A 10,639-nucleotide genomic window follows, 5' to 3' on the forward strand; every position below is an offset into this window, starting at 1 on the left:
TGCCTTAAATGCAGGGACCGAGAACTCGATCGGCTTGTGGTTTAGTTCTGAGAACAAAATGAGAACGAAAGTATCGACAACGTTTTCAAGGAGGATTAAATAAGAACAGAAGTCCGAGGAACGTCTTGCGCGAGAACAAACCGAGAACAAACATTTTGAGAACTTAACGTTAAAAATGAGAGGGCCGTCTGCGTGTTGAGATACAAAATTGGTCGGTGATAACCATGACTGTTAATTCTAAGCCAGAGAAAAGCTTGATTATTTCAACTTCCAGATCCTTTATTATTAGGGTTAACTGTCCATTTATGAAGCAATGTTTCATTTCCTGTGCAATAAAAGTTCGTGTCTTAACTCTTTCGTTGACTTTCTTATTTGGTTAATTTCAATATTCAAACATTTCAAACGTTCTGAGACGCTATGAGAAAAATTTTGTTTTCACTTTCATCCTTCGGAATAGTTCAGAGACGATTTCTTCCTGTTTCGTTCTCTATCAGAAAGTTTCTGAGACTTTAGTTCCCAAATGATTTTTCGAGAGAAAGTTCCTTAGACCTTTGTTAACGTTTTGTTTTTAAACAGAACGTCCCGGAGACGTTTTTACCCAGTTTGTTCTGTTAGAAATGTTCCCGAAAGTATTGTTCGCATTTTATTCTCATCGGGAAGGTTCCACAGGGTTTTGTTCTTATACAATTCCCATTGAGAACGTTTTCGACAGTTTTTTCTCACTTTTGTTCTTGTGAAAATATTTCCGAAGGTTTTGTTCTCATTTCTATTCGGCTTTTTAAGTGCTCTTGGGAACAAACTACGAGAACGACATTTAGTTTTGATCACACTATTTTGTCTCGATCCCTGCTTATATGTAATATACATATATCTTATATTCATGGATACAAATTATATGAATTAAAATAAAATATAAGAGGACTATAAAGGTAAAGAAAAATATATGTAAGTAAAAAAATTAATTTTTAAGGCTTCAGTATGCACATATCTAGCGGATAATACATTCAATATAGACACTGGTCCAAATAAGCGGCACCCTAACGTACATACATATTNCCGTTCTCTATCAGACAGTTTCTGAGACTTTAGTTCCCAAATGATTTTTCGAGAGAAAGTTCCTTAGACCTTTGTTCCCGTTTTGTTTTTAAACAGAACGTCCCGGAGACTTTTGTACCCAGTTTGTTCTGTTAGAAATGTTCCCGAAAGTATTGTTCGCATCTTATTCTCTTCGGGAACGTTCCACAGGGTTTTGTTCTTATACAATTCCCATTGGGAACGTTTTCGACAGTTTTGTTCTCACTTTTGTTCTTGTGAAAATATTTCCGAAGGTTTTGTTCTCATTTCTATTTGGGTTTTTAAGTGCTCTTGGGAACAAACTACGAGAACGACATTTAGTTTTGATCACACTATTTTGTCTCGATCGCTGCTTATATTATATAATTAAAATAAAATATAAGAGAACTATAAAGGTAAAGAAAAATATATGTAAGTAAAAAAATTAATTTTTAAGGCTTCAGTATGCACATATCTAGTGGATAATATAGGCAATATAGACACTGGTCCAAATAAGCGGCACCCTAACGTACATACATATTCTTAAATATATATTACTGAAAGGTAACTACATTTTTCGTACTACATACGATCTCTTTCCTCCTTTGCAGGCGCCACTACAGACTCCCCAATTAAGTTCATTAAATTGCCGGCACAAGCGCCAATTATCCATTACACACAAAGCACAGATGACTCACCTATCATCAGTTATCGCAACAGCAAGGAACATTTGCCATTTAACTCTGCAGGAAACGCCGTCAACACCCACACGTCATCGCCCATTCTTAGTCGATCCGCTTTGCTATATTCGGAGTACATTAATGCCGCTATGAGCGCAGTGGGTCTAGAGGAGGATGCAGCACAGCGACAACAACGTGGCAGCGCCAACGCCTGCCCTAGATCTTGCCCGCCAAGTACAACAGTAGGCGCGATACCGGTTTGCAGCTCCGATGGTTTAATTTATGCGAATCTGTGTGAAATGAAGAAAAAAACTTGCTCCCGAAATGGGTCAAATACAATGAAGGTAAGTATCATATGGAAGTGTACTCATACATACATATATGTATATGTAGTGGCATAAAAATATTACCCATGCATGAACTTTTGTCAAAAATTACAGGCCGTTAAAGATGGTTGTGAACGGGCGCGGGGCTCTGAATGCAAACACCGCTGTCCAACAGAGAAGGATCCAGTTTGTGGCACCGATGGCCACACTTACCTAAATCGTTGCATGTTGCGCGTGCAAGCGTGTCGTGTGGGTATGGCTGCGGTTAGCATGTCGCACGTGGGCGCCTGCAGCAACATCAGTGCCATACGCGAATCCTGTCCAGTAGATTGTAAGAGCGCGCCGAAAGATGGGCCGATCTGTGCATCGGACGGCAACGTGTATAATTCGACATGCGAAATGAAATTACTAACATGCAGCCAAGGCGTCGTGAAGACCAGTCGAAAGCATTGCCAATCGACGCGCATGTGTCGTGAGTCTTGCTGGCGCGTTGCGCGGCCCACCTGCGGTTCTGATGGGCGGTTGTACGCCAGTCCATGTAAAATGCGTGCCTACAACTGTGGCAAGCATATCTTCGAAGTACCGCTATCGTTCTGTATGTCGCAGGAGCGAAATAGTAATGGCAGCAAAGCAGCTGATAACTGTCCCACCGAATGTCCGCCAACTTCAGACGCGCCATCGCAGTATGTATGCGGAAGCGATGGTAATATTTATTCATCGCTCTGCGAATTGAAAATGCTCAATTGTGGGTAAGTAGGAGTAAGCCGGTACAGCGTAAAGCGGATCAGACATGCTGTGAAGTTAATGTAGATATGTAGTTTGATAAATTTCTCATTTTATTGTTCTGAATTTTTTATTGCAGTCCGCAACGCAAATCTATACAAAAAATGGGCATGGACAAGTGTAAAACTCGTTTAAACCGATGCAAACAGCTGCCGCCCTGCAAAGATTTCAACAACTTATTTGGGTCTATATTTTCTTCCAATCGAAACGATAAACTCTGCGGCAGTGATTCAAAAACGTACAACAATGAGTGCGAGTTGGCGCATGCAACATGCTTGTAAGTCTAGTCTCCATGCATTACAAAAATGCAAATACATATCGGAATCATTCAGGAGACGCGTTTAAAGCTTTCAAATTTCGTTTTGTTTTTTTATTGTAACAGTCTTCATAAGAGCCATTCTTTTTTAAGTCGGACGGATTTCGTAAAAAAAAATATGTCATGTCTCCGATTCGCTTCAATTTTTTTTATGGGTTCTATACGTGAAATAAGCTAACACGTGTTCGAGGAATTTTTTTTTAATTTTTCTTCTTCGGAGATGTGATCTGTCAAAGTTAGCAATTTTTCGCGATTCTGACTAATCATGTACTACTTCAAATAGTTATATATCGGGTTCTGCGCATCGTAGAGACTTCATCTTAGCGTCGTTTTAAAGCTAAATAAACGGGCTTAACATATCTATATATAAGGGGGTCAAGATTGTTGTAAAGCTAGCTTAACTATTAACATTTGAACTTTTGTGAAGAATGATTTGCATAGTAAAGACCAGTAAATTAGGGATTTGAAATTATACCATCGTATTCCTTGTTTAATTCCCTATAAAAAAAATGTTTAAAAAATTGGGGGGTTTTCAGGAACTATTTTTTAAATATTTTTTTATTCTCTTTTATGGGGAGGTGGTTTTTTTGGTGAGTTAAGTAGTTGGCAGTTAAGTAGTGCTAGCCTGTAGTCTGCTACCAACCAGTTCTCTCACAAGAAAAAAATATCCAAACAATACGCGAACAGAAAATTTGCAGAAACTTGCAAGCTCGACGAACGGCTGATATAATTTTTCTTTACATTCAAAAGTGTAAAATTTTAAAACGTACGAAAACTCATCACAAAGTGGTATCCTGACACAGTTTATTGATTAAACAAATAACTACTTTCTTCTTACAAGTTTAATTAGCCGTTTGTTAAAACCACTTCCTATCTTTAGTTCTCCGCGTTCGCATCCGCGGATCAGCGTTGCCATTTTAGCCGTTTTCCGGCTAGATTTAGCCGGTTTTGATAGCAACTAGCCGGAGAAAATTCGATCTAGCCGGCAGCCGATTTGTTAGCCGGTTTGTAAAAAAAAGTTAGCCGTTTTTAGCCGCTTTTTTTTGCCAATCTAGCCGGTCGGCCCAAAAAGTTCTGGCAACACTGCCGCGGATGTCTAAAATTCCACATTCGCAACATCCCTAGTATGCACTATGTAGTATGAACGATGTGTACTTAATTAATGCTAATTTTAAAATATTTTACTGAATCGTTTGGTATTTATGTATGCAATTATTTGCATAGATATATACTAAATGCATTAATGCTAATCGTCACGAAAGAATATAATACTTTCGATGGAAACGTGTTACGCAGAAGCTTAACGGTTAGACTATCTAGATAAAGACAAGAATAAAAGCAATCGCTAAAAACGCTAGCCTCGGCATGGGCCGATTCATCGATCGGTTTAGGCATCTCTAAATACCAGATACCGCAAATAATGATTTTTTCTTTTAATTGTAATACATGCTGCTTGCGTGAGGAGTAAGCTACCACAGTCCCAAAAGAAATAAACAAAACTCAGAAAATTGCTTTTATAGTTGAGTTTTCTAATAGAACTTAATACTAATTTTGCTGCAACTTATTTATTTATTTATTTTTAATAGTTTTCATTTAAAATGTAGTTCGATTCATAACAAAAACCACATAAAAAAAGTTTCAAAGTAAACTCTAAGTTCACAAAAATTTAAATTTTCGAATATGCAGTTTTGTAGCCCATTAAATTCTGGCAAAACAAAGTTTAAGTTTCAGGCGCTAAAAATTACCCTTAGTTGTGAGATTTTTGTTTGTTGGGGGTGTGGATTTTGTTCATGTTCTGAATAAAAAGTACGAAATTGTATGCTTTTTTTTTTGCAATTTGATTAATTTCGGCGAACTTTGTGTAATCTTCAAACTTTTATTTATGTGGTTTCCGATATGAACGGAACTATCTTTCATATTAAAACAATTAAAAATAAATAAATGAACATAAGATGCCAACAACAGAATTCTGAACTCTGCTTTTACTTTACTCGCAGCTATACATACTTCAACTTTTCTTCCAGGTGGTTGTTGTTATGTTTCTCTCTCAATTCAGAGCTGCTGAGAAAAATTCTGAACTTTTAACTTAACTTCAACATTAATTCCGAACATACCATTATTGCCATGCTTGGCTTTAATTTAGTTTTTTCGCTTCACAAGGCACTTGAATTATGAGTTTTGGTTCTAAAAATTATTACATTTATTAAAAATTATTTAAAAGGAAAAATTTGCATAGGAAAAATATGTCATGAAGAAGGAAGAAATTTCAATGCATCCGCCTCTTAAGTGACGTAGGTTTCGAGACGCTTATGTTCTGTCTGTTTGTCTGATGCCAGTAGATACTTCGTTTTGTCCTCGTTTAGCGCCATACCCACACGCTTTGCATCTCTATCTAATTCCAAGAAGGCAAAACAGACGTAGCCCTCGTACAATTCTACGTTCTTATAGAGTATCGTGCCTAAGCAGTTCAGTTCTGCGGCTCTTATAACATATCTTGTCGAAAAAATAGTAAAGAAACCAGACGAAAGAGCGTCACCTTGTCAGAAACATCGTTTGGTATCAAACGGCTCGGAGAGGTCCTTCCCAATTCTGACGGAGTTGGTGATACCGCGGTAATTTTCGCGTATGGTCGCAGGGCATGCATAAAAATTGATGCATGCACCTTATCAGCTCCTCTCCGCCGTACTTGAACAGCTTGTCATAGTCTGGTGGTGGAACATCGACTCCGTCATCATCGACTTGGGGCTCGGGTTCGTCTTCTCCACAACTTCCAGTGCTGCTACTATTCAGTAGGGTGGACAAGTGCTCCCTCCATATTTTAAGTCCGTCCTGAACCTCAGTTGGTCTTACCTGGTCTTGAAACCTTCCGTAAGTCGCCTAGCTCTCTGGCAAAATTTTCGAGCGTTTTTCCTTTCGTACAGCATTTCAAGCTCTTCGCACTCACGTATTTCGTCCTCTCTCTTCCTATTGCGGAAAAAAACGTCTCACTCTCACTCTTCAATTTGCTATAATGGTCAGACATTGCTCGNCATTTCAAGCTCTTCGCACTCACGTATTTCGTCCTCTCTCTTCCTATTGCGGAAAAAAACGTCTCACTCTCACTCTTCAATTTGCTATAATGGTCAGACATTGCTCGCGTTGCGCCAACCTCAGCGTGGCCCTGTAGGTTGTTTCTTTTTTTTTCAACTTTTCGAAGTTGAGCTTTCTTTGCATTATTGGACACTCATTGTTGTCTGCGTATAGGCGGGTGCGTGTCTTGGCTGCAACAAGATAGTGGTCCGAGTCGATGTTTGGGCCTCGGAGTATACGGACGACTAAAACAATGGAAGCCTTCCGTTTCTCACAACACTATCGATTTGGTTTCCCGTTTCCGATGGAGGTTTTTGAGGCAGAACCATTATAAATGTATGCACAATGCATTAATTAAGAAATAATAAATAAATTTCAAACCCAATTCCTGACTTCAGAGACCTATGTATGTATGTACATATGTATAGAAAAATTTAGGGAGCGATTATTTCTTGAAAACTATTAACCCTGCAACTCCTTCCATGGGCCTCTGTGACCTTATATGAGAAAGTTAGTTTAAAAAAGCAGTTAGAGGGTTAAAACATTATAAAATAGTGTTAAGCAGAGAATTTTATTAAGTTCTTTTTAAGGTTTGACTATGGGCGTTCGGGCATAGAGTCGTTAAGACCCTAAACTTGTTATATAACTACTTCACAAAAGCGTTTATATCAATTAAATTTTAATCAATATTCTTTACTTATTTAATATTTTTAGACGAGGAGTAAATCTGGCTCATATTGGCCCATGTACAGACCTAAAGGCACAGGCAAAGGATTGTGGTGAGCGTTGTACACGAAGCGACATCGAAAGCGGCCCTGTTTGTGGTTCTGACGGCAACACATTCCCATCAATGTGTGACTTCAAACGACGCACTTGTCACATGCGCGTCGTTCCAGTGTCCTTGAAGAATTGCTTGCTGACTGCCGAATGCGAGTCGGATTGTGACGCCCAGCCTCCAAATTTCGTTTGTGGATCTGATAATAAATTTTATAAATCCGAGTGCCACATGCGCAAAGAAAACTGTGGCAAGCATGTGTTTGTTGTTCCTTTAAAACGTTGCCTAAGCAGTATCCAATTCAAGGGCTGTGCGCGAATTTGCCCCAGAGAATTCGAACCTATCTGTGGAACGGATAACATGACCTATCTTAATGAGTGCTTTTTGGACATTGAAAACTGTCGAACAAATAACACAGTGAAAGTGAGTCACTATGGAGCATGTGGTCGACCAGAGGCGCCTTCGACAAATTATCTTTACTGAAGTGAATTAATCGTTGGATGCGGACGTCAGTCCAACGTAAACATCAATTGCAAATCATGACCAATACATGGACTGCAAATAAAGAGATATTTTATGATTTTTGTTTATGCATTTATATTTATTTAAATTTGTTTCTTTCTACTGTTTTGCAAACAGTTTTGAATAATATTTATTATTTTAGTGATACTCATGTTTAGTTTAAAATATAGTATAAAGTGTGTTTGTATTTATGTTAGATTTTTTATATCATATTTTTGACAAAAAATAAAAATAAACTATATATGAACAAGTTCGTAACTCATGTTCACTAATAATGGAGTTACTAACTTTAACTTAAGCTGAATCATCAAAAAGTTTGCTTAGCATTTGGTTTATTTCATGCGGCCGATATTTTACATATTTATCTGGATTTTTGCTGAACTGCACCGATGCATACCTAAATGCACGAAGAAGTACGTATTAATATAATGAAATATGTATAATAATCATATCAAGCGTAAGTATGCTTACATTTCATAAAATCTATTGTATTTCGGAAGTATGTGCTCCACATTGTCACGTTTGATACCTTCCCTCAAAATCACGTCTGGAATGGAAATACCACGTTGAACTTTACAAGCCTCTTCGAAATCCTTGTTGAACGTCTGTGGAGGAGATGGATTATTGTAAAGAAAAACGACAGATTTAAAAATACTTCTTACTGAAAATCGCTCCTTCAATATGCTGCGATCTTTATCTTTGACCTTGCCATGTGAAGGCCGCGGCAACTCATCTACTCCTATGCTTACAAGCATTTTAGACCAAGTCTTTTGGTAAGAGAATTTTAGTTCTCGAATCATATCTAAATAGCATTGCTCACATTCTGGCTCTGCTAGTGTTACCAAATCAATTAGATTTGACTGTTGTAGAGATTTTAGTATATAATGAATATTGTTTAAACGAAAGAGATGTTTTGTAGCTTGGTCGTTGTACTGCTCACATTTGTTCATTATCGAAAGATTAAGCTCCGCTAAAGCTTTTTCTATTAAAAAATTTATTAAATAGCAACAATTATTAGAACTTGATTTTAACTTACTGATATAAACTGCTAGCAATGCTTTATTACGCTCTTCGCCAGGGAGTGCTTTTTTCATGAGTATTGTATCCAATTGCGTACTGTAAAGCACATCTTGTTGCAAGATAGAGCCAATCACATCATAATGGTCATATAAATGTTCTATAAACCAGATTGTGTTGGAGGTCAGTTCGTGCACCGTAGCATCTTTCGGAACATTAACATAGCCATAACCAAGTGTACTTGAACTCATGCCAACTATGTTAGTTCCTGATTCACCTTTCACCACATCCAGGAAATGTTCTAGTGCTTTAGCGCCCTTGAATCATTAATTATTTAAGCATTAATATAAATAGGTACCAACGAAGAAAAATATGCGATCATCCTACCGTTGCTTGAAGCTTATTAAGCACCTTTGTAAGTTGCTCTCGCTGTTGTGGGTCATAGGTACGTTCAATGTCTGGTTGAAGCAAGATTACACGTTTGAGTGCCGAAAATATTCCTAAAGCTGATGTCCACTCTTTTCGCGATATGCAACGCATAATGCGGTTTGTAATTGCTTCTGCATCTTTAACTACCAGTTCAATAGAGTTGTAAGCTAACTTTGAAAAAACATCTCCGTGTTTGGATGCAGGCACGATCTCTGTCATTAAAGAGCGCTCCCAATTAAGTAGTCGCTGTAAGCCCAAGAGCATCACAAGGTACTTGTCAAGTTCTTGATCACCGTCCATGAACTCCTCAGCAGACAAGTGTTCAGATTGCGACGAAGCCTTTTTTATGGATATTCCAGTTGATTGTTCAAGTGTCTGAGTTGCGCGCAAGTATAATTTATTTGCTTTTCGCTCAAAACTGCAAAAAGGAATTAAGTTATTATCTTAGAATGGGAAGGTAAATATGTATGTATTTCTAACATTTGTTGCAACCGGGCTGACGTATTCTTCTTTACTTCAGGTCGTCCACTGTGACGTGGTTTCTGGGAAAGTAATATTAAATTTCATAATTACAATGCAGCGTGTAAGTAAGATATGTACTACACACCAAAGCCTCATTTCCCCAACTGCTGCTTTTTTGATGATCCTTTAAATTTTGGAGTGAACGCAGTACCACCTCTCCTCTTTCTGTGGCATAAATTACTGCATATTCGCGCCGCAAGTTTTGTTCCAGCCAATGGGCAATGGTACCTAGCTCCTCTCGCGTGTTTTGCGACAATTGGCGGAAGGAGGTATACTCATCGCTGGAGTCATCTTCAATATAAATAAGATCTAAGAGTTCAACCGGTTTAAGTGGCGAGCTATGTTTCTTCAGTAACAAACGAAAATGTTGGTTTAAGCCTTCACAGCCAGTATTGAAAAGACTGGTCACATTTTCCAATTCAACGCTTTGAGAGTTATGGTGCAGGAAGTAGTCCATTGCAGCGCGCAATTTGCCCAAAGCTTCAAGAAAACCATTAACGTTTCCTTCTATCGGCCCTTGGTGAATAAGATTGCACACTTCCTGGGAAATATCATAGTGGGCAAGTACTGTTTCAAGACACACTAAAGTTGCTTCCAAATCTATATGAATATTAAGTTTATTTTCCTAAAACCAGTTTAAAATTTGGGCTGTGTTATCTTACTCTGTTGTCGTTTTTGAAGCTGCTCTGTCTCCTTATATACTGGCAGTATTGTCTGCTCCAATTTTCCGAGGCGTTGCTCGAAAACAGTTAAAATACTTGACATTTGCGTCGACAAATCATGATATTTCTCTACTCTATCTTTTAACAAGGCTAAATTGGATGTTTCTTTCTCCAATTTGGAGGATGCTTGGCCACAACTATCCAAATTATTCATTATTGGATGTTTTGGTGAAGGTTTCTGTTTTGATTCGCTTTTCTTAAAATAAATGAAACCTCCAATCAGTGTTGCTGTTGTGACCTAAAAGGGGAACACATCAAGATAACCAACCGTTCAGCTCATGATTCAATAATACATTATTGTATTATTGAATCATGCAAGCAAACGCATTTTATATATGAACTTAAAGATGGATTAATTGCCTTTATTTTGATATCATTACTTTTTTAATCGGTCACGTAGTTTATAAAATATAATTATTTTAAAA

The 10,639-nt window shown here is 37.8% G+C and overlaps 2 protein-coding genes across 3 annotated transcripts in view; one reads left to right on the top strand and one right to left on the bottom strand.

Annotated features, from left to right (window-relative positions):
• LOC108370330 (agrin) overlaps positions 1-7,613 on the top strand; it is a 25,288-nt gene extending 17,675 nt beyond the window's left edge. For both annotated transcript variants that reach the window (XM_017625651.1, XM_017625650.1), the window contains exons 4-7: positions 1,665-2,077; positions 2,174-2,808; positions 2,922-3,119; positions 6,942-7,613. In XM_017625651.1, coding sequence (XP_017481140.1) covers positions 1,665-2,077; positions 2,174-2,808; positions 2,922-3,119; positions 6,942-7,485 — 1,790 coding nt within the window. In that variant the 3' untranslated portion in view covers positions 7,486-7,613. The remainder of the gene's footprint in view (positions 1-1,664; positions 2,078-2,173; positions 2,809-2,921; positions 3,120-6,941) is intronic.
• Exo70 (exocyst complex component 7) lies at positions 7,589-10,368 on the bottom strand. The gene is made up of 8 exons (XM_017625648.1): positions 10,155-10,368; positions 9,578-10,092; positions 9,451-9,512; positions 8,929-9,388; positions 8,561-8,858; positions 8,187-8,506; positions 7,996-8,129; positions 7,589-7,921 (listed from the first exon to the last, which is right to left on the bottom strand). The coding sequence occupies exons 1-8, from the start codon at positions 10,366-10,368 to the stop codon at positions 7,819-7,821; spliced, it is 2,106 nt and encodes a 701-aa protein (XP_017481137.1). The 3' UTR covers positions 7,589-7,818.
• Positions 10,369-10,639: the final 271 nt, after the last annotated feature.

The sequence above is a fragment of the Rhagoletis zephyria genome, unplaced genomic scaffold, assembly GCF_001687245.7.
Source record: "Rhagoletis zephyria isolate East Lansing unplaced genomic scaffold, Rhagoletis_zephyria_1.1 Rzeph_scaffold_04153, whole genome shotgun sequence".
Classification (NCBI taxonomy): domain Eukaryota; kingdom Metazoa; phylum Arthropoda; class Insecta; order Diptera; family Tephritidae; genus Rhagoletis; species Rhagoletis zephyria.